The 24256-nt window shown below is 46.7% G+C and overlaps 1 protein-coding gene across 3 annotated transcripts in view; it reads right to left on the reverse strand.

Moving 5' to 3' along the window:
• Window positions 1-13113: 13113 nt before the first annotated feature.
• IDS (iduronate 2-sulfatase) overlaps window positions 13114-24256 on the reverse strand; it is a 46397-nt gene continuing 35254 nt past the window's right edge. For all 3 annotated transcript variants that reach the window (XM_039225174.1, XM_039225175.1, XM_039225176.1), the window contains 3 exons: window positions 19967-20093; window positions 17341-17514; window positions 13114-14088 (listed from right to left, as the gene is read on the reverse strand). In XM_039225174.1, coding sequence (XP_039081105.1) covers window positions 13616-14088; window positions 17341-17514; window positions 19967-20093 — 774 coding nt within the window. In that variant the 3' untranslated portion in view covers window positions 13114-13615. The remainder of the gene's footprint in view (window positions 14089-17340; window positions 17515-19966; window positions 20094-24256) is intronic.

Below are 24256 nucleotides of genomic sequence, written 5' to 3' on the forward strand. Positions count from 1 at the left end.
TTTTTTTTTTTTTTTTTTTTTTTTTTTTTAGCAGTATCCGCTAACTAGAGACTCTCATCCCTCTGAAATGTTGCCACTCTGGCAGTAGCAGCCTGGGTTGTGCAGATTAATCACTTTCAAGAGGGTGCTGCCTTTTCCACCTCATGGAGTTTAGGAAAAGAGAAAACGACAGATGCCAGACACAGCCCGGGTGTGATATGGCCTTAGGAGCAGCTTACTGAAGGTTCCCAGCCCCGAGCGAGAGGAGCTCTGCCTCTCCATGTTCTCCTGAGGAAACAGGTCCAGAGAGGGTAAGTGCCTTGCACAAGGTTGTCCAGCTCTCACATGGCAGAATGGGATCAACCCAGGCTCAGGTTTCCCCTGAGCCACCTGAAGTTCCAAGCAGACTCAAAAGTGGGGACCAGAGAACCAGAGATTGGGGGCTCCTCAGGAAACCTGGTTTATTCACCAAGCCAGAAAATAGAAATTGGGGGATTGCATGTCTCCAGTGAGTCCTGAAGACCTCCAACCAGGTGGGACAGCCTGGTGAGGAGTCAGAGGAGGTCAGCAATAATGCATTGGGACCTCAGGAGCCCCACATTCAAAAGGTCTGATGTGCCACCCATGCCTTTGCTGGCCTCCCATTCTCTGGCTGCCCGGAGTTAAATCTACTGCTGGTCTTACCTGCAGTCCCGGGCTCCTTTATATCTCTCTGTGGGGAGACCACACAGGGGTGGGGCCTGTGTCAGTGCAGCCTGTGTGGACAGGGCCTCCCAGAGCTAGGACATGGTGACCACTGGATGCACCCAGTGGGGCCTGGAATAAAGTCCTCCAAAGCTGGTGTGCCTGTGTAGGCGTTAGGGCGAGGGCAGTAACCAAAAAGAGAAAAGTAGAACATTACCTCCATTTGCTGCTTCTAAGGAGCAAATTCCTTCCTCTGAGGCCTCTAACCACCAGGCAGCTCTAAGAGACTATTTGTTCTCTGTCTGAACATGTGGCATTTATTACCACCCACCTTGGATTAGGACTTTGTGCCCAGCTTCAGCCCTGACCACCCTGAGTCTCCCAGTTCCCTCAGGCAGCTCATTGCTACCCAACCCGAGTCACCCTTCCTGTGTAGGGTGGCCAGGGTTTGCAAATCAAAACCCAGGAGGCCCAGTTAAATTGGGATTTCCGATAAACAACAAATCTTTGTTTAAGTATGACCCACACGATATCTAGGACATACTTAGAGTGAGCAATTATTCACTGTTCATCTGAAATTCATATTTAACTGCGCGTCCTGGATGTGATCAGGCAGCCTTATTCCTGCAGCCCCTTGGTGGTTGACACCTGCCGCCAGTACTGGCGGATGGAGAAAACAGTGTAATATCCTGCTTTGCAAAAGTATGTGGGGATAAATACTACAGGCTGCCGCCGCGACATTTCTTCCTCTTGTGTCATTTTTGGAGGACGTCTTCGCCATGTAGAAAGCCTGCCTCTTGTGGGATGCAAATGAGAACCATTCCCAGAGGGGGGAAATGAGTTAGAAAGCAGTTAGAAAACAACCCCAGGGGATCTGAGACCCGCGCTTCATCTGCCGAGTCTTTTATTCTCGTTAATTCATAACAGTGTCTTTTAAATCCTGGACTAGAATTCGAGAACAGTCGGCGGCGTGTGAGTGTGACAGTCATTACTCCTAGGAGACGCCCCCTCCGCCAGCTGGGCGCCCTCCGCGCGTTCTTGGTGCCACAGCGGCCTCCAGTGGTCACTTCGGGAACTGCACGCTGACTCCACCAAGAGGCGAGGGACAAGAGCCGGGTCTCTTGAGCTGTGGAAAACTGAGGCGTCCCTGGGCCGCCCAGCGGTCTGGGCTGTGTGGAAAGATCACAGCCCAAAGACATGAATCCAAGTGCGCCACGTCAAGACAGCTCTTCCCTGCTGCTGTGAAGCTCTGACCAGCCAGGGTTATATTTCATCTTGCTTGGCAGTGTAACATTGCTGACCCAATTTTACAGATGTTCTCCTCAAATCGGACTTGGCTTTGTGAATAGTCAACTCTCAAGCTGTAGTGATGAAAACGTCAAAAAAATGCTTTAAATAGATGAGAGGCAGTTGGGCTCAGAATTGATTTTTATTCTACCAGTTGGTTATGCTTAAGTGGATAGCTGGGGGGAGTGGGAAAGGTAAAAGCACCAGAATTAAGACCCCCACTCACACCCATTGCTTCATACCTCCAACTAGCAACAGTCTCTCTTCATTTCCAAGAAAGGGAGGCACTACCGACCCGTTATTGAACACACACACGACTCCAATAACCTTGTTCATTTTCATATAATGTAGCTCGGAGCAAGAGGTTCTCTGCCACAGCCTCCCTTTGATTTGAAAGCAATACAAAGAATAAAGGAAAATGAAAACTATGGCCACAGAGAGGCCAGCGCTTGATCCATATGCACACATAGACACACACACCTTCGTGCCTTCCGGTTACAAACAAAGGGAATTTGGGGCGCCTGGGTGGCTTAGTCGGTTAAGCGTCCGACTTTCGCTTAGGTCATGATCTCGCGGCTCGTGGGTTCGAGCCCCGCGTCGGGCTCTGTGCTGACTGCCAGCTCGGAGCCTGGAGCCTGTTTCAGAGTCTGTGTCTCCCTCTCTCTCTGACCCTCCCCTGCTCACGCTGTCTCTCTCTCTCTCTCTCTCTCTCTCCTAGAAATAAATAAAAAACATTTAAACAAACAAACAAAGGCAATTTTCCAAACGGGTGGCACCAGCCTTTCCCCTTTCACAAGTTGGTCTTCTGGCAGCTTCACAGCTTTTGGTTGGCTCATTTGCACATCATTTCAGCTGAAATCTCCCTCTTCAGTGGGGACACCCAGGGAGAGGAATGTTGCCCAGGCAGCAGCCCTGGCAGCAGGGCCCTGGGGAACTGGACAGGGAGGCAGCCGCAGAATAGACGTGGTAGACTTGGGTCTGAGGTCTGCTCCACTTGGCTGGCTGCAAATTCTTGGCTGAGCGGCTTCCCTTCTCTGACTTTCAGCTCTCCTCCTGGAATAAAGAGCTTTGTGGTCGTCCTCCCAACCGTGAGTCTCCGATTCTAGCGATGACACCTTTGGTCAAACTCTTAGAAAGAATTCTTTTCATTCATTCATGCAGTCCCTCACTCACTCATTCAGCAAACAGGAGTGCTTAAAATGTGCCACACACTGGCTTACAGGCTTAGCATAGAGAAATTAATAAGGAATGTCCCCTTCTTGCAAAGTGACGGAATTAGAAAAGAGGTATCAACCAAGGTGCCGAGTGCCCTGCTGATGACAGTGTAAATTTGTGCAACCTCTTTGGAGGCCAGTTTGGCATCAGCTCCCAGACTGTCAAATGCACACATTACATCAGTCAGGAGCCCTACCTGCCTGCCTGACTCTAGTTAACTTAAGCAGAAAATGTTTCACTTTCCTTTTTTTTTTTTTTTTTTTTTTAAGGCTATTGAGTTGTTCCAGGGAACCCAAGGGAAGGCTGAAGGTTACAGTCTCAGACCCAGATAGGGACAAAGGTGACCAGGAAGGTGCCATGACCACAGCTGAAGTCCTACTACAAAAACTGGCAACAACAGTGCCATTGCTACTGCCAGACACTGGCAGCCACAACTTGGCCCTGTGCCATGCAACCACTGCTTTCCGCCATCAAAATGGAGTCGCCATGGTTCCTGCGTTACAAACTTCGGGATGGAGGTTTCTGCTTAGCTGGGTCTAGGTGCCTCTACAGTGGCTAGTGGACTCTGCTCCCCACCTCAGAGCAATGGCACAGTCAACGTCCCAGGCAGAGGAAGACATTTATGCTGCTGGTGGCTGAAATCGTGACAAGTGTCCTCTACACATGCCTTTGACCTGGAAATTCCAATTCCACAATTTCCATTTCTGTAGAGGTCCGTTAATACTTACACAAGTGCATAAAGATGTTTGCACAGTGTTGTGCTCTGCAGAGAAACAAATCTTGAACAACCTTAAGAGTCAGCAGTGGAGGCTTAGGGAAGTTATAGACAACAATGCTGCCATTATAAAGATCGTAGTCATCCATTCTGCAAACATTTGTCGCGGCTGTTACTATGTTCTAGGCAAGGGGAGACCATGGCACAAAAACAGACACTCCATGCCCCCATGGAGCTTACCGGGGAAATAGATAACAGAGGAAATAGTCACAGAAATGAATGTGAAAGTACAGCCGACCTGAGGCTAAGAATGGGTATGGGTGCGATGCCACCGGGAGCAGTCAAAGGCATCAGGGAAGGATGGGGACAAGGTAGGAGCTGGGACAAGGAGTTGCAGCAGGTCCACAGGGCCCAAACCACAGACGGACCGTAAACACAAAGGCCCGGTTAAAGTGTTTTCTGCTTGCCCTCATTTCAATGGGAAGACATTGAAATATTTGAGGGTGGGGGAGATGCGTGCAGTGCGTAGTAATGGCATCAGATTTGCGGTTTTCAAAGATCATCTTCAGAACCACGTGAACTGGATTGTAGTGCCGTGGGAATGCAGACCACTTAGGAAGTGGTCGCACATCCAAGTGATAAGAGATGGTATCACAGAATGCTACCGGTAGACATGGAGACCTGGATGGGTTCAGGATACAATCACAGAGGTAAAAGCCACATGGTCTGTGGGTGGATGTTTCTGCCCCACAGAGTTGTGAAGGACAAGGCTGGGCGAAGCAGCAGTCTTGGCTTGAACCTTTGTAGAAACATTCACATTTATTAGCTGTCCCAGAAGAGAAGGAAACCCTGTGGTTTCTGGGTTTGTCCTTCGGGAAATAGTGTCACATGCTCCCAAGGAAATGCTTCAGATTTGGGTGTCATAGCACATTGGAGTTGGGAAAGCCCTTAGAAATTCCGCAGCATGAAAAACAGGTTGTAAAGTAGAAGAACACATGGGATGTAGAATAGGGCCCAATTGTTTAATATATTATGCATAGGCAGGCTATGCCAAGTAATGGTGGTGGTAGATTACTGCCTTTGCTTTTGTACATTTTTCTAACTTTTCTGTGATAAACATGTAAAACACTTTCCCAATAAGGGAGGAATCCAATATAGTTTTTTCAACGAAATTACCTAGTATATACAATTCCTCTTCTGGAGGGGGAGCAGACTGACATGGGAGAGTCTCTCTGGATGGAGATAAAGGAGAAATCCAACCAACTATTACTAGAGAAGTGTTTTGTTGTTGTTGTTGCTTTAAATTTTTCATCTTTATTTGAAAGCTCCTTGCCCTCTTGAAAGATTTTCAAGTCTACATGCAAAGGGCCACTTACCTCGTATAGCCAGCAAGTTATTTTATTTTATTTTATTTTATTTTATTTTATTTTATTTTATTTTATGTTTTATTTATTTCTGAGATAGAGACAGGATGAGCAGGGGAGGGTCAGAGAGAGAGGGGGACACAGAATCTGAAACAGGCTCCAGGCTCTGAGCTAGCTGTCAGCACAGAGCCCAACGCGGGGCTCGAACCCACGAAGCGTGAGATCACGACCTGAGCTGAAGTCAGACGCTCAACCGACTGAACCACCCAGGTGCCCCACAGTAAGTTATTTTAATAGTTGAGTGTGTTGTCTCCAAATCAAAAACGTCTCAGAGACAGAAGGAGTTTTAGTAGTTAGTTATGCTCTGGCAAATGATTGCCTGTGTCAGAATCAGAGTTTCTTTCTCTCTCTCTCTCTTTTTTTTAGTACAAAATGAGTTTAATCTGGTAAAAATTACATGTAAAATTTAGAAGCACATTGAACTTGTTTTTAATTTATTTTTTTAAATTCAAGATAGCTAACATACAGTTTCAGAAGTAGAGCCCAGTGACTCATCACTTACATACAACACCCAGCACTCATCCCAAGTGCCCTCCTCAATCAATGCCCATAAGCTTGGGACCATTGCCATTCAAGGCCAGATGGCTGTCTGTTGTGGGGGCTGACCTGTGCATGCCTGCTATCATTTCTGGCCTCTCTCCTCGACTCCAATAGCAATCCTCCTCTCAGTGACGACCACCGAAAATGACTTGTGACATTGCCAAATGTGCCCAAGGGCAGCATTGCACCTGCCCCCAGTGAGAACCACTGGCCTAGGTGATGCTTACATATGTCAGGTGACAGAGTCCACCATACCTAGGAGTGGGCTCTTCCAACCATGAGCTGCTGTTAAAAATCACACCCTTCCACTAAGTGGCCACCGCCCCACCCCACCCCCCGCCCCTGCAGCGTCCAGTGCTGGTTCTTCCCTTGAGGCCATGAGAGCATGTCCAGACTCTTGCCTAGGATGGTTCTGCAAAGATTTCAAGATTGTGCCATCCTCTGCCCCTCATTCCTCATCACCCCTCACCCACTCCTAAGTCTTTTCTCCTCCAGGTTGAACATTCTTCCTTCCAGTGTTCCTCACATGACAGGTCGGGTCTCCCGTTTGTGCACATGTCCGTGACGGCTCCAGGTCCTCAGCTAAACACAATAGTCTGGGTGCCGGTAGAGCACAGGTGGAGCAGAGTGCAGAGGGAGCACCTCCCTCCTCTCGGATGCCTGTTCATGCAGCCAGACATCCCTTTCAGTCCAGGCAGCAATGCCCCACTAAGTCTCATGCTGAGCTGTTGACCAAAATGTTGAAGGTTTGCACATGGGACGCTGCTCCCTTGGGTCACCCTTCCTTGGCACCTTGGTCCTGGGGCCCAATTATTAGGTCTGTATTTATCCTCCAACTTCACCAATTCACAAGAAATTGGTGCCCATGCTTGCCTCTGAGGACACAGAGATGGGTGGCGATGGGACAGAATAGAAAATGACTCGTCACTGTACACGTGTGCATTCTTTTTCAACTCTGTGCCAATAAGCCTTGTATATTGCCCAGTCGCAATAAATAAGCCAGCAAATAAATACACTGGGCATACTTCACCTGCTTAGATTCACCCAATGCCCTGAGCCTGTTCTGATCCATTTGGAAACTTACGATGTCTTCCAGTGTCCTTTCTTGCCCAAATATGAGAAGCGTGCCATCCAAATCGTCACTCAAAGCTATCCATAAGGAATGGCAGAAGAGACAAGCCAGCATTTGTTAAGGCACTAAGTGGGGGCTTCTCCAGCGGGCACTCCACAAACCCACCCATTTCCTTGAAGAAGACAAGGCAGCTCTCCTTTCAGTGGCTGCTACTGCACATCTGGTTTCCCTAAACAGAGGCCCACCTGATCGGTCACTCCACTTTCTCCTTCTTTCTAGGGAGTCTCTAACTGCAAGCTGAGAGAAATAGCACTGCCCAGAAAGGCGCAAGTGCAACTTACCACCTACCGCCAATAATTCAGCTGCTTCACAAACCCCACTGCACACCTGCCCTGGCCTCACACAGCTGGGGGCAGGCTGGGTTCTGTGAGGGGGTAAAATCATACGATGGGATGGAGGGCCATTAAATGGCTTCACTTATTTTAAGGCCGCATCAAGCAGTCCCAAAACAGCAGCAAGAATTGCACACACGATGATAATGGCAAATTTAATATGATTTATTCATACAATAACTCATGCTGCACTTAACACAAATACAAGGATACCTTTCTCAATAGTGTGGAAGAGATGAATTCATAAAAACCTGTTATGTAAATAATGAATTTTGAATATAAATCACCTGCAAAGGTTCTTTCCAAAGCACACACGAAACGACAATAAATTAGGGCAAGGGTTTTGTAAATGTCAGCCTCAGTCCTGCTCTAAACCATCTCACCTGCATAAATCACAGTTCCTACCTTTTACACATCCTAACTCTGGCTTCCCAGCAGGGGCCAAAGACGCCAGAAATGGAGCCTTTGTTCCCTGCTGCCAGCAGGGCTCCCTTCTGCCTGGGGTGTGCCACATTGACCTCTGCGTACACCCGCAGGTGGCTTCTCAGACACCACACCCAGAGCCAACCGAAGCCATGTCTGTTTTTTCCAGCCTGGAATCACCCCTGTCAGAGGCCTACGACCACTATCCAGAATCCAGAGTCCAACAGTGATCTTGGGTGGGACATGGAATAACAGCTAGGAAACCCTGGTCCCCAAGAAAAGCCCTCGAGGATGGGCTCTCCACCACATTACATTGTCTGTATTTTAGCAGACACTCGAGAGGAGAGCAACACCTGCCACACCATGTGGGTAAGTGGGTGGGACACCAGCAGGAACACCCGCAGAAGCACATGGGAGGCAAGTCCTGAGAGCTGTGGGGGCTCTTACTCATCATGGCAACTTTGGAGGCCATCCCAGGGCACTGGTTAGTGAAAACCCTCTCAGCTTCAATTTTCATGTGTAGAGGAGAGACTGCCTGGGAGAGTTAAGGGGAAACTGAGTGCATTGGGGCAGGAGGGGCTAGGCTGACAGCAGGTCCAACCACAATGGGCCTATACATAAGAACAAAGAGACAATGGACGGAGCCAAAGGGGGCACTCGGTTCTATTTCAATGTCTGATCCCAGGCCAAATTCAAGAGACTCTGCAAAGGAGCTATGATCTGCAGGCTGGACATGAGCAAGGAGAAGGGGCTGGGCTCCCTTTGGGAACTGATAACGAAAGCCCCTCACACAGTGAGGAATGATGGCTTGGTAATCCTGGCAGGCACCAGTGAGGTTGGCCCTCTGCCCTCATTCAGAGAAATCTTACCCGCTGTAGCCAGAGTGAGGCTCCTCCAGCCACGTTAATCATCTCTCAGCATACACCCCAATAATTTAAAGTGATTAAAGATGAATGTAGACTGGTATATACTCAAAAATAATTAAAAGCATACGGTTATTTGAACAGATAACCGTATACCCACGTTCCCAGCAGCATTATTCACAATAGTCCAAAGGTAGCAACAACTGAAGTGTCCACCAGGGGACAAATGGAGACACAAAGTGTTGTCTATCCATACAATGGAGTATTATTCAGCCTTAAGAAGGAAGGACATATGCCACAACATGGATGGACCTGGAAGATATTCTAAGTGAAAGAAACCAGACACAAAATGACAAATATTCTATGATTCTGCTTCCATGGGGCACAGAAAGGGGAATGGTGGCTACTGCAGCTGGGGAGAAGGGCAGCTGGGGAGCTGGGGTTTCATGGGGACAGAGTTTCAGTTGTACAAGAGGAAAACATTCTGTGGATGGGGTTCCAGTAGCACAACACTGTGAATGGACTTAATGCTACCAATCTGCACACATAATGGTAAGTTTTATGTTATATGTACTTTACCACAATTTTTTTAATTTGAAAATTTCAGTAAACAAAGATTAATGTAGGAAGGGCAGTACAGTCATCATGACTGCTTACCAAAAGCCATTAATGATGTAAAAAAAATTGCTAATGTTATTTCAGATCACAAAATGGGTCACAGGATTGGACGTGATAGATTTCATCTATATACAGATAAAAACGTCCTCATCTGTGCATGTGTGTGTGGGCAGGAAAAAGAGTAAAGAGAAATGCATACATGTCCACAGTGGCTATGTTCTGGACAGTGGTCATCCTCACCATCTTCCTATATCTTCCAAATTTTATACAATGAGCATACATTACTCTGATAACAGGGTGAAGAGACAGGGTAAATTATGTATAAAAGCCACCACAAAATCAGGAAAGGAAAATGCATATTTATCCAATCTCCAGATTTGGAAGGATCCCTGTGTTTACCAGGAAGAAAAATCACACAGGAAAAGAGAAATTTGTTTGATTATTTTCAAAAGTGAAACCCATAACCAAAATTTAAAGGCAAATTCACACAACTGGAAATACAAATGCCCAACAATTTTACAGAGAGAACAGTGTTCAAGGATGGTAATAAGCAAAGCGTTAGAAGATAAAACAGGATGCCACTTGCCACCTGTTATCATTAGGGGTGGGGTTTGTTGGGGTTTTGGGGGTTTTATGCTTTTTATTATTTGTACATTTGTTTACCTTATTTTTAGTTTTACTACCCTAAGGTAGCAGGAGAGTGGTGAGAGGGGCCAAATCAAGAAGCTTTTGACAATTTGTCACCAGGAAACTAGACTAGGGGAGTCATTTGATGTACGTAAAAACATTTTATTCACAAAGTTGTTCATCACAGAATTATTTACAATACTGGAAATTTGGAAATAAGGTAAATTTTCAATAATTTGAAAGAAGGTTAAGTAAATTATTGTAAAAGTTCAGAATAAAATATATTATCGCCATCATAAAGTATCAGCAGAAATTTGTAGTAACCACATATAATATTTAGTGAAAAAAATAAGAATATAAAACTGCATGATAAAATACAGAGCATGATCACCACAATATAAAACATTCATACCTCAAAGAAGACAAGATATTAAGTGACCATCTTGGGACAAAATACTGATGCATTTTCTTACACTTTACTATATTTCTGTTTTCCAATTTTTCAACAATTAACACATTAATTTTGTGCTCAGAAAAAGATACCCTGTTTCAAAGCGGCCTTAAGATTCTTTAGTGATGTTCCTGTTCATTTCATGCCACAACACACTCTAGAGTCACAGACCATCAGCTTTTTGGAGATGGGGCGAGGAGTGGGTGTGAAGAATGGTCATGAATGGATTGGGGGGGAGGACAACCTAGGGGTGGGCAAGGAGGTAGGGATTGGCCAGGGAGAGTCAGGGACCAGTATGCAAACTGGTCAGCCAAGGAAAGGGGCTTTGTGGAGTCAGGGAAGACTCTGACTGCTCAACAAAGGTCTGAAGAGACCCAGTAGTAGGCACTGACGGTGTTTTCAAAGGGCAGGATTAAAGAGGGAGTTCAGGAAGACACGTGGATTCTTCAGGGGCGAGGGAGGAAAAAGGAGGGGGAGGTAAGCTACTTGGGAAGGAGGTGAGAAGGGCTGGGGAGATGGCGATGGCACTAGTCGTGGGGGAGGAAAGAGCTGACCACCAGAGGGCACTCCCGGTGCTACACTTCAACCTGACATCCTTGGCTCACCTCCAAACAGGTCTTTACACACAAACAAATAAAGTGACTGCAGAACCATTAATAAACACGCTGAGCTCAGTGAGATCAGAGAAAGGTCATGTGGAGCAACAAAGATGTGCTTACTCTAGGCCAGGTCAAGATAAGGAATATGGTCAGCTTGGACATCTGAAACCCAGAAAGCGGCTGTTCATCCCAAAGTGTGCCAGAGACATGCAAAAGGAAAGAAAAAGTGGCTCTAAATTGGGTTCGGTGTCAAAAATAGAAAGAGCCCACAACCTGTAAGATGATGTGCATATATACCATCAAACGTGAAATGCAGCCTTTGCTTCTAAAGGGAGAGGTCTATAAAGGGAGGGCCAAGAAAAACTAAAAGCTAAGGGGCACTCTGATGCCGCGCACTCACGTAGGAAAGACGAGACAGAAGCACTTCCGGTAGAGACAGCTTGACACACAAAGGCGCCCCCAACACGGACCTGGCTCTGGATGTGGCTTTGGTCACCCTGAGGAATTACTGGCCAAAACAGCAGCTGCACACCCACAGTATCTGTCACTTTATTCTTTTCTGGCGCAGTTTAGCTAACAACTTCAGCAAGAGCAGAACGTGGCGATTTTTGACATTAAAGCTGTGCCTCAAGAAATAGAGCAAGAAAAAATGAGGAAGTGTACATGCTGCAGCTAACAGGCGCAGCACACGGATGTGAGATAAAGGCCTGTGTTCAAACTTATCACTGTAACTGTGGAGGAGGAGATGAAGCTAAACATACTGAACATATGTCATGAGGAGTTTGCAGACTGGATTGTAAAAATCTTCATGGAAGTGATTAGAGTGGTAAAGAGGACAAAGGAGAAATAAAAGGCCCAGGGAACCCATCGGCAAGTAAAGCGGAGGCTTCCAGAAGAAAGACGAGCTTCAGGATCGGGAGAGATGAATAGGGCCTTCACTCTTCAACTAGAAACCGTTGTTGCCAGGAAACTAAGTCACTTAACCAGTTAGAAGAGCACTGTGTTACCATATGTACCTCTACTATAGGCTTATTAGTAAAAAAAAAAAAGAAAAGAAAAGAAAAGAAAACAAAGCAAAAAAAACTGTCTGAAGTTACTGACTTGAAGTAATCTGTTAACATAATATATTGCCTTTTTTGTTACATTTTAATACACGGAAGTAACTTACAACGTAATTTGCTGAAGTTTGTTTCACAAACATTTACCTTTGAAGCACTGACACACTTATAAAGAGAGAATTACTAGAAATGACTCACTTTGACACAGGACTACACAAGATGTTAATTTAGAATGTGGTTGACTCCTCTGATGACTACTTATAACTGATCAGCTGCCACTGTATTAATAGGAGTTGTGACGATCCCACCCTCTTTAAGATGATGTAGGCTAAGCTTATTACTACCACCTGCCTTCTCATTACTTTCATGTTTAGGGAATACAGAACTACATTCTGGGGGATTAGAAATCACCTACTATTAAGCTAATGAAGTTTTGAAAATTCTCAAAATAATTTAGAATTTAATAAAAATTAGTGGTCTTTAATCAGCAACTTAAAGTCAAATATTTCTAGCCTCCTGGATAAGTGGATATCTGCAACCAACCATTCTTGAAGAAGCAGAACACTTTAGTTTTGAGTGACTCAATTCGTGGATACAGTTACCCTTTCAATCTTTTCCACTGTGAATAACAGTGCCTTTCAATAGGTGACCTCTGAGGTCAAGGGTTACTTGCTACTTGCTATTTGTTACTTGCTAACAAATTATTACTTGGGCCAGACATCTCTGAACATTTTTAACTGAATTTCCCATACATTTCATGCCTCTGGTTTACTGAGGATTACACATTATTTGATGTAGAAATCCCACATTAATCACTTCATGCCTATTTTATCTTCGGATTTTGAAAATTTGCAATCTTAAGAACAAGAATTAAAGATAAGACTTAGGGGCGCCTGGGTAGCTCAGTCGGTTAAGCATCTGACTTTGGCTCAGGTCATGATCTCGCGGTTCATGGGTTCGAGCCCCACATCAGGTTCTGTGCTGGCAGCTCAGAACCTGGAGCCTGTTTCAGATTCTGTGTCTCCCTCTCTCTCTGTCCTTCCCCCTTCATGTTCTGTCTCTCTCTGTCTCAAAAATAAACTATTTAAAAAATTTTTAAAGGGTTAAAAAAAAAAGACAAACTCATCTGGTATTATTATTTAACATTTTAAAAAGAAACCTGAAATACTGACATCATATTTTGAATATATTGGGCAAACTAAGTTATTAAATTATAAACAAAACAACCAGGAACTTTGTGTTAAACGGAATGTGATATATGTTACTTTTTGAAATGCACTAAATTCTGCAAATAATTCCGGTATTTTTTTACTATAATGTTAGGTTAGGTTATTATGTTAGGTTAGCCGTCAAGACAACAGCTAAAAGAATGAACATTTTCATCTGCTCACTTTATACTTATCCATTCAATAAATAAGCTATGATTGTTCAAAATGGGAAAGAATGGTTCAGTCCAATTACCAAGTATAAATCAAGACTCAAGTTAATAAAGAATCAAAGGCTTGGGCTATTACATATTCTTAGGCCAAATTGTTGATGCATGCTTTGATTGCCTACCCATCAGGTTGCTTCCAATATTGTGGATAACCACCAAATAATCAGCTCTAACTCCTCTCCCCAGCTAGAAGGGAACACATTACATATGCCCTCCTCAGTGCTTGGCAAGACTCAAGGCATCAATGATTGGAGAAGATCTCTGCCCTGAGAGTCATTATACATGTTGTGGTCCTGCAAAGGGTCAGAATCAACAAAATAGAGTTCCCCTGCATGGACATCAGAAAAGTTAGCCAGAAATTCATGGGGATTGAAGCCAACCCACACAGTGTACCTATAGTCTATCGTGCGTATGGAATAGCCCATGACCCTTATATCTTTTAAGCTTGGCTTGTCGGAATTCCACTGAGGATAGTCTGCAGGCCGGGGGTACTGGCTATAGGCAATAGACTCACGGGGATTACCACGAAGGTAAGGGTCCTCTTCCAGGTCCTGGAGTCGAAAATGCTTCCCGAGGTTCTGGCCTTCTCGACACAGCTGCACATGAAATGAGGGAACAGGGCAGCGAGGTGGGACATGCAGGCCGGCAAGTCCCGCGAGTGTGGGGGAGAGAGAGAGAAGTTCCACCAGGTCCATGACTCGCCGGCCTGAAACAGGAAGCGATCCAGCTGAATGGACTACTTTACAGAAGGCTGCCAGCCCCTAGGATGAGGACAGGAGCCCATCTGAGCACCACGCATTGTCTTTTGTTCTTTTACATTTAGTTTTGGCCCAAGAGTTTAGGAAGAATGCCAACTCGGCACCTCACCCAGTTGGAGGACACACAACAAAGGTGTCCATGACCACCTGGCACTTTTAAAAACAATGTGAATTTTCGAGGCACCAGTGTAATAACTGATTCAGGCAAGGATCACCCACAGTAGCCCAAGCCACCAAGTAAAAATTTGTTGCGGGACAGGATATTCAGAGTCTCAATGGTGTCACCCTGTAGATGACTCCTTCCTGGATGTCAGCACATCTCCTTTAGATTGTGCAAGAACACAAACAACATCAAATTTACCAACGACCCATGTTTTAGCGTCCACTTCAGTAGCATCACAAACATTCACCCTGTTCTGCAGCCATCACCATCATCCAGGCCCAGAACATTTTCCATCTTCCCGAACTGCAGTCTGTCCCCATTAAACACAACCTTCCCTACTATCTCCCTTGCTCCCCAGCCTGGCACTCACTGTCCTACTTTCTGTCTCTATGACTTTGGCTTCTCTAGGGACCTTATGTAAGTGGCATCACATAGTATTTGTCCTTTTAGGACTGCTTACTTCACTGAGCATCATGTCCTCAAAGCTCATCCACATTGTAGCAGGGGTCAGAATGTCCTGCCTTCTTGAAGGCTGAATAACATTCTGCTATATGGGGAGAGCACATTTTGCTCATCATTCATCCACCAGTGGACACCTGGGGTGCTTGAACCTTCTGGCAATTGTGAATAATGCTATGAACATTCAGGTACAAGTTTTTGTTTGAATACCTGTTTTTAATTCTGTGGGCTGCATACCTAGGAGTGGAATTGCCAAGTCATGTGCTAAGTCTATGTTTACTTTCTTGAGGAAAGGCTAAACTATTTTCCACAGTAGCTGTACCATTTTACATCCCCACCAGCAGTGTGAGGGTTCTGGTTTCCCCACACCATGCCAGTGGTAGAGTTTTCTGTTCATTTTGAAAATGGGTAGGATACGACACCTCACTGTGGTTGATCCATCTTTAAAGTCTCAATCCTGTACTTTCTATTGATTCCTGTTAAAACCTATCTGGGCTTTGGAACATCGTTCTGGCCTTTCTGAATCTTTAAGAACTTTTTTGATACTGCCCAATTTTATTCCAACACATTTGATTTGTAAGGTAAATAAAAAGAAACAAAGAAGCTTAAAGAAAGACACTTTTACAAAATGGTAAGACCTGGCCAATATGGCCACCTCAATCAGGTTATCAAATCTGGCATCACTAACAATGGCACAGGCCACCACCAAGTATCCCACTGTGACACAACAGAAACACACAACCTCATGTGCAGTGCATATGTCAAAAATGTTTACACTGAATCTAGTCACAAGGAAGCAATGACACAAATCCAGACTCTGAGCCACTGCCCAAGACAGCTACCCAGGATACCTGTTAAAAGGTGAGGTCAGGGAGAAATGGGGGCCCAGATCCCATTAGGACTTGTCGGCCATTATAAGGACTTTCACTCAGCGAGGTATCATGGGAGACTCCAGAGCAGGGCTGTGACACCACCTGACTTGGGTTTTAACAGGATCACTTTGGCTACTGTGAGGAGGAGGAACTCCAGGGGACTATGGGCACAAGCATGGAGACTTCAGCAAGCTATTGCAGGAATCCAGCAGGAGATGGTGGTGGTGTGGCCCAAGGTGGCAGCACGAGCCAGTGAAAAGCAGTATGGACAGACTGAATGGACAGCAACAGGCTTGCTGATGAGAACTACGTATTACATATGGAGGATGGGAGAGAGGCAGGAGTCGGGAGGACTCTACAATTTTTTGGCCTGAGTCAGCACAGCCATTCCCTGAGAGGGGAAGAGGGTCAAAAGGGTCTTACAGTGAAAGGCCTGAAGCCCAGCTTGGGTATGTCAGGCTGGCCAAGTGGAATAGGCCGTTGGAAACCCAAGTCCCAAAGTTCAGGGAAGAGACAGAGGCTGGAGATAAAATTGGGGCATAAACTGGAAACAGTGTAGTTACATGAATTTACAAGTTGCTGAACACCTCCCCAAAAATGTTTCAAAAACACATTCTCAACCTGTCAGATTTCTCCATGAAAACAAAGGGCTATAATCATGTATTGAAAAGGTTTAACCTTATCAATGACTTGAAAGAAGGCAAAGCATGCAGCACAGAAAAATCACGTGTAGAGAAAATAAAATTTTCTGTTGTTTATAATTGCTATTTAAAGCAAACTAAAAAAGATCCAGAAAGGCCAGAATGATGGGCCACAATCAAGAAAAAAAAATTTTCAATAGAAATCAACCAAGATTTAGATGTTAAATGGATTTAGATGCATTTAATGAAGAAATAAGTCCAGAAAGGGAGCAAGTTAGCTTCTGAGAGTTCATGAAAAAAAGTACCCCTTATGAAGCAAATGTCATCTGAAGTACACAACTCATGTCTGTGCTGAGCAGATCAACTCAGGAAATAATTCACAAAGAACCTGCACAGGTTGCCCCATGCGGTAGCAAGGGGTATCTTGTTCAAAGGACATTTGTTGAGAGGCCAGGATAACCACGGGCCTAACACTACCCTGAAGGAACCGTGGCAAGCCTGGAGATTTCAGCCTAGAGAAGAGAGGTATCGGTATCATTTTCAAGACTGGGATGGACTGGCACGTGGAAGTCAGAGTAAACTTGCCCTTCATCGTTGGGGAGTGCAGAAGCAGAGTCACCTGGCAGACTTTATAGATCTAGTGGCTCACTAGACTGGTGAGCTGCCAAAATGGCAAACATCTCCCTCACAAAGGGCTGAGTCCCTGCAGAAGTGTGTAGGTAAGAGTTATGCTCATCTGCAGGGGGCGGCCCCAGCCCTGGTGCAGTCTGCCGCCCCCTTCTTCCCAGCTTTGGAGCATGCTGTTGTCACCATCATGATAGTCCTCCTCATCCTGGGGATGCCACCTACTCCTTTATCACTCCCCATCTTCCAGGCTCCTCGTGGACAGGAGCCATACTTGGCTCTGGCCCTGCCACCCCTTCCTGATGCAGAGATACTCAGGAATGCCAACACTGGACAGGAAAATGGACCGGATAAGCCCTGGGCTCTGAACTGGTAAGGTGATTTACATATAAACTAAAGGGAGTTCACTATCAAGCAATATCACTTCAGCATATTTTATACCTGGCTCCATCAATTCCAATACAGAATCAAAAGGGTCGATGTAAGGGAAAAGCTTCTCTCCTGCCTCCGGAAGTGGGGCCGTCCTCCCAGGAACATAGAACATCAGGGGCACGCGCGTCGTGATGTCAAAGTTGCTGTATTTGGCCCATTCTCCATGTTCACCTAGAGCCCACCCTGGGTCATAAAAAGCACAGAATGACAGGAAATGATTAATGATATTGCAGCTTGTTCATTTTAGATACGGTTTCATTTCCTGTTGTAAAAACCAGAGGAAGCAAACACTCATCAGAAGAAATTCCTCTATAATGACCACAAAAATGGTGGTTTCCCCTAAATCTAAGTGTTGTTTATTTGAAGTTAGACATTTGTCCTGAATGAGGAACCTCTAAAAGGAAAACAAATACTAAATTATTAAACAAAACTATATACTCTTAGCAAACAACTAGCAATTGCACCCCGGTTGGGCACTGAGGGACCCCTGGCCCGGTGCAAACACACCACCCCAGCTGAGAGGGGTTCCTCGTGCCTGCACGGGGCCTCCGACAGCCAGCGCTGCCACTGCTTGGCCCTGGGCTGGCCTCCCTTGACGCAAGTCCCGCGGGCTCACATCTATACCTGATGGCATGCCACTGAACAGTGGGCTGTGACACTGTGGCACTATCACTCACGTTTTAAAAAGTACATCTTATTCAATTGTTAAAATATACCATAGACCAAACAAATATAACTTGACTCTAGATCCTTAACTTTGATTAAAAAAAAAAAAAAAAAACAAAACCACCATGACAACACAACCCTCTTAACCCTGATTTAAAACATCCATCCCTTGCAAAAGACAGCTTGAACACTCCAAGCTGGAAATTTCTAATGTCTGCAGCAGAGCACCCGTTTTGATATAAAAAAAAAAAAAAAGATTATACGTTGAGAATTTTATGTTACAAAATAACCAAAGACACATCAAGCTGCCATGTATGGACTGGCAAAGGCTACTGTGGTTGGGAGGTGGGAAGTCTCAGGAGGGCCATCTGTCATCAATGCAGCTGCCTCGAAGCAAAGAGCTTTCACACAGGCCTGGCCTTCACAGGTGCACCAGGTTGTGCAAGCACTGGAAGAGGAACTAGGCACCAAGAAGAGGGGCCAGAAGGAGATGGCAAACCATCAGGGAAACAGCGAAAACTTAGGATGCCTCCAGAGAAGACAAAATGGTGTGGGTCTTTACAAGGCTTAAGGCGGGCCTGTGAGAAATCCCATGGAGAACCGACTGTGACATTAGGTGGGAAAAGCAAACTATGCAATAAAACAGTTTATAAGCAAAATCAATTCTGCCTTGTTCCATGACTATATATTTAAACACACACACACACACACACACACACACGCACACACACACGCGCACACACACACACACACCCCACAGCCACATATATATGCACAACCAAAGGCTGGCAAACGGATCCCAGATCTGTCAGCACCACTTAGCCTCAGGCATGTGGGGTAAAATGGCATGGTGCCCTGGCCCTACATTATATGCTCTGTATGTTTCCTTCTTTTTACAATGAGTATGTACTAAGATCTAATATTGTCCCAATGCATAGTTGATGACACTAAAGGATTGTTTCCTGTTTCTAAGTATGATAATGGTAGTATGGTTCTACTTCAAAAGAGCTAAATTCTTTAGAGATACTGCTCAGAAAACTGAACAGCCTGAGATTTGCTTCAAAATAATTTGGGGGAAGGGGAGGGGTAAGGATGAGATAAGACCACTGGGAGTGGGTAACTGGGGAACAGGGCTATGGGGACTGGGGGTTGTTGTTTAGCCTCTATTCTAGAGCATGATAAAAAATTTCAACTTAAGAAAAGAGATTTTAGGGGCGCCTGGGTGGCTTAGTCGGTTAAGCGTCCGACTTTCGCTTAGGTCATGATCTCGCGGTTTGTGGGTTCGAGCCCCGCGTCGGGCTCTGTGCTGACTGCCAGCTCAGAGCCTGGAGCCTGTTTCAGATTCTGTGACTCCCTCTCTCTGTGACCCTCCCCTGCTCACGCTGCCTCTCTGTCTCTTCTAGAAGTAAATAAAACATTAAAAAAAATTTTTTTAAAAAAAAGAAAAGAGATTTTAAATAAATTGTCTCCATTTTTGGAAAAAGTAGGAAACTGCCTTAAAAGACATAAAGCACTGGGAGCCTCAATCTCTTGGCAGAGAGAGCATTGGGGCGGGGAGTAGAGAGGTGCAGTCAGGTCTGAGGGCCATGTTGGGCCCTGCCAGGATTGTTCTGGATCCTAAGATAAACTAAAATCCAACAACAGTCTAGATTAAAATCATGGGTTCAAAGCATTCTCCACACAAACAGGGTTCCTTCTGAGTTCATCAAGAAAAGAAAAAGGTTGCTACGAGATCCCCCACCCAAGCATCCAAAATGCTCCTTGACCCAAAAGAGGCCCCGCCTCCATGGAAAGAGGTCCCAAGACTAACAAGGCAATCACAGAACCACCGCAAGACCCCAGACTTGGGGCACTGCTGCTTCCCAAAAGAGAACACGTCTATGTTTAAGGCAGTCTAGAAAGGCACATTTCACAGAAAAGTTCACATGTTTTGAGTGACTGATTCACCAGGGCATTTGAAAATGCTTACCATGATCTGAGGCAAATGCAATGACTGTGCTATTGGCCAGCTGGAGATCATCCAAAGCACTCAAAAGGTAGCCAACCTGAGTATCCAAATATGAAACAGAGGCAAAGTAGCTCTGGCGGATTTTCCGCTGCACATTAAAAAAAGGAGAGTGAGTGCAATTTGAATCACAGTGAGGCACACACAATAGTGTCACCTGAGCGGTCCTCCACTGACTCCTTTAACTCTCTCAGCAAAACCATAGCTCATATTTCCCCACCATTCATAGCCCCTTGCCCACATAGTCCCAATGAAATCTGGGGTCCACAGCAGATCCAAAAGGAAGATTCTTTCCTAAGCAAATCAGATTTCACTTTAGGGCACAGATCACAGTGGATGGATGTGCCACTTACTATCCCCTTCTGTCTCCTTCACATACTCTTATGGGTCCCAGGAGATGGCCCAGTATACTGACACTCATTCCCCAGGCACTCCAAACTCCACTGAGGATGGCCCCAAGGACCCTACCAAAGCTCTATTCACTCCCAAAGGACCAGAAACTGGGGGACTCAGACCAGTAGAAATGTACTGTCTCCCAGTTCTGGAGGCCAGTCTGAGGCCCAGGTGTTGGCAGAGCCAGGCTCGCTCCTATGGCTCTGAGGGAGGGGCCTGCCTCTTCCAGCTTCTGCTGGTGCCTGACATCCTTGGTGTCCATGGCTTGTGGCCACATCACCCCAATCTCTGCCTCCATTCCCACACGGCCTCCTTCCTGTGTGTCTCTCTCATCTTACAAGGACACTGGTCATACTCTGTATGACCTCATCTTTTTTTTTTTAAGTTATTTTTGAGAAAGAGAGAAGGGGAGAGAGAGAGGAAAAACACACACAAGTGGGGGAGATGTAGAGAGAGAGAGAGAGAGAGAGAGAGAGAGAGAGAGAGAATTCCAAGCAGGCTCTGTGCTGTACTGCAGAGCCCAACATGGGGCTCAAACTCATAAAACCACAAGATCATCACCTGAACTGAAGTCAGATGCTTAGCCAAGTGAGCCACCCAGGTGTCCCTCCAGTATGACCTCATTTTAACTAATGACATTTGCAATGATCCTGGTTCCAAACAAGGTTTCATTCTGAGGTACTGAGAGGGGTCAGGACTTTAACATTAAGTTTTTGAGGAACACAGCTGAGCCCATAACAACAGCCATGGGTAGGTCTTTTCTCTGACTACTTTTTAATCCAGCAGAAGACAGCAACTGCTTGTCCTCACAGGTTGTGGCTGTCATGTGAGGCTCATGTCTAACGGACTCCCAGCAGGCAAGAGAAGAGTAATGGAGGGACAAGACAACAGGTACCCTCCATGGTCTCTAAATCCTAGAGGGAGTTCAGGAGCAGCCAGTCTAAGCACTGACATAAAAGAGAGTCACGACCACCTGTGGGCTGACTCTCCTCCCAACCTTGTTCATAAATACTAAAGAAAAAGATGAATCCCCCACCAAGGGTGAGAAACAAGGGAGTTGCTGACCTATCAGACCAGCCCCAGCTTCTGCTGTGTGCCCAGCCCATCTTATCAGCCAGATCGCTGGCTTTTTTTTTTGTTTTTTTGGTACCACCAGGGTGAGGACAGTCAGAGATTCACCTACTCTCCCCTTGTGGCAAAGATAACAGATACCCTTCCAACCATCTAGAAGGATTATGCTGAAGGCTGGACTACTTCTACTTTCTGGTAGAGGAAGTCTTCAGTCTGCTGTAACTTGGGGAACTTTGGTCTTCCTGGGGACCAAAGACACCTGTCAGGGTGACTGTGTCCTATTCAAGGGTATGATCTCCTTCCTATTATGGTTCCTGGAGATAGGGCAAGAAGCACATGTGGTCCTGGCCCTCAATGCATCACTCATCCAGTGAGAGCACAGGCGTGAAGACAAGAAAATGCACATGCTATTGATGCGACCCAGGGACAACACAGGAGAAAGCCATTAGAGTCAGGCTGGGAAAATCAGGGAAGGCTTCACAGAGAAGGTGGCATTTGAAAAGAGGTGCTGGCAGTCAGACAGTGGGGTTGTAATACTCTAAGCAGTGGCTGCACATGGACACTGATGTGGAGTCACCAGAGGGCAGGGCATACTTCAGATCAAACGGCAAGGCCACGGAGTGGGAGAGAACACTGGAAAGACACATCAAGGCCAGATAATACAGACCATCCAAGGAGTGGAGGTCCCATGCTGGAGGTCAAGGAAGGCACAGAGGCTATTCAAGGAAAGTGGATGCAATCTGGGCTGCATGTGAGTAAGAGTCTGACAACAGCCCAGAATGCATTCCAGGAGCTCAAGATGAATGTCACTAAATCAGTGCTGGGTACATAGGAGGTGCTCAACAGACACCTGTTGAATGAACAAATCAAACCCGGCCCTGCTGCAGTGGTCCTGAAAGATGTGCTGAAGGGGCAAGAGGGCAGTACGGATTCGAGAGGAACTTAGGGAGATCAAGCAGTAGAGTGGGGAATGGAGGGAGCAGGTAGGGAAGAAGATGAGGGCTCCAAGGGTGACCCTAGCTTTCCCTTTAAGCTGGTGGCACCGCTCACTGGTATGGAGAGCACAAAAAGAGGAGGAGGAGGGAGAAAAGGAAGAGCGGGAGTGCTGGCATGGTCCCACGGGGCCTACAAAAGAGAGGTCTTCATGACACCGGCCTGGCGAAGGCTCTCACAGGCGAGCGGACAGACATGTCTGAAATCAGCAGCAACACTGGGGCGGGAGGAGTTCCAGAACCCAGCTGCAGAGAACGGGCAGAATAGTTATGGTGGGGGCCCCAGGGCTGACCCTGGGAATGGCGCACCTTGAGCAGCAGACACAGAAAGAGGGGTGTGCCATGCGGAATGGGACAGAGGGGGCCCAGGAGGCTGGACAAGGAAGCCCGGGGGAAGACATGTCCAGGAGGAGTGGGGCCGGGCAACAGTGGGAGAGCAGCAGGGACTTAGGGAAGGTTAGGATCTACGAGGATGAATTCTCACTGTCGAGGTCAGTGTTGACCCAGGTGAGGGCCAAGTGGGCTGGGGCGGCAGAAGGCTGGGCAGAGGTGGATGCAGGACGAATGGGCGCTGAGGCCACATCTCATTCCTTCTGCCTTGAGGGGCAGGTGAGCGAGTGGGAAGGGAGGAGCTCGCGGCAATGGGACGAGTGGTTGGGGTGGGGGCGGGTCCCTGCTGCTCCTCTTCTGAGATGAGGGAGACAGCCACAGCCCAGCACACAAGCATAAACGATTCTGGTGACTGGTGAGGGGCACTGCCGACGGCACTGTTTACCAAGTATTTGCTGGGTGCCACTCAATCCTCAGAGCCACCCTTTAAGATGAGCGTTACCATTCCCATATTATATGGGAAGACTCCAGGGCTCGGAGAGGTTAATTAACCTGCCTGGAGACACACAGCTGGCCAGGGGGTACAGCCCAGGTCTGTACCCACATGTATCCTGGGCGTCCCCTCCTTGGGGCCGTCCACCAGCCTCCATTCTGTAATCCAAAGTGGAGTCATCTGCTAAAAGACAGAGCATAGGGGTGTAAGGGGCAGGAGGAGTGTGGCAAAGGTTCCGAGTAGCCTCTCAGGGCAAGGAAGTGCTGAGCAGCACCCTATGGATGGGCTGCTGGGGCTAGAAGCTGGGCCCCTGAGTGTGTCTCCATCTCATGGCTGCACAGGTTCACTCCAACAGCCTCAAGACTTGCGTTTCAGAGCAGAATGGGTGGTGGGAGCATCGTGTGATCGGAGCACTGCAGGTGGGGCAAGGATCAGTGCACAAGTGTACTGAGGAGCTGGCACAAACAGTAAGCAACCTGCCCAGGAGTGGAGTCCCAAGGGGACCAGGACCCAGCGGGAGAGGAGACAGCCACACTCATAATCCCCACGAGGCATGTGGGGCAGAGGGACATGGAGTGAGGGAGCTGTGAGAAGAAGAAACTACGGTCAGCATGGTGACTGAGCAGGCACGGGCCAGGGAGGTGGCAAATACCGAGTGTGAACCCTTAGGTCACTGGCACATGTGGAGCTGAGTAAGAGGGCTGGAGGCTTAAGAGGGCAGAACTGAGACTCTCAGGAGTGGAGTGAGATGCAACCTGAGCACAGACATCCAAAGCTGCAAGAGAAGAGTAAGCAGGGCCCAATTTTAAGGTGAGTTTGCGGCAAGGAGCAGCACACAAGCATACCAGGGAGGTCCTCTGGGCAGCTGCACCACCAGCAGGCAGAAGTGTGGGGAGGGGAGGAGAGCACCTGAAGGAGCCCTCACACTGTCTTAGACGCTTTTGTATGTCCACTATGCTCCCTGCTGAAAACCTT

The sequence above is a fragment of the Hyaena hyaena genome, unplaced genomic scaffold, assembly GCF_003009895.1.
Source record: "Hyaena hyaena isolate Hyena2069 unplaced genomic scaffold, ASM300989v1 scaffold_1955, whole genome shotgun sequence".
Taxonomy (NCBI): domain Eukaryota; kingdom Metazoa; phylum Chordata; class Mammalia; order Carnivora; family Hyaenidae; genus Hyaena; species Hyaena hyaena.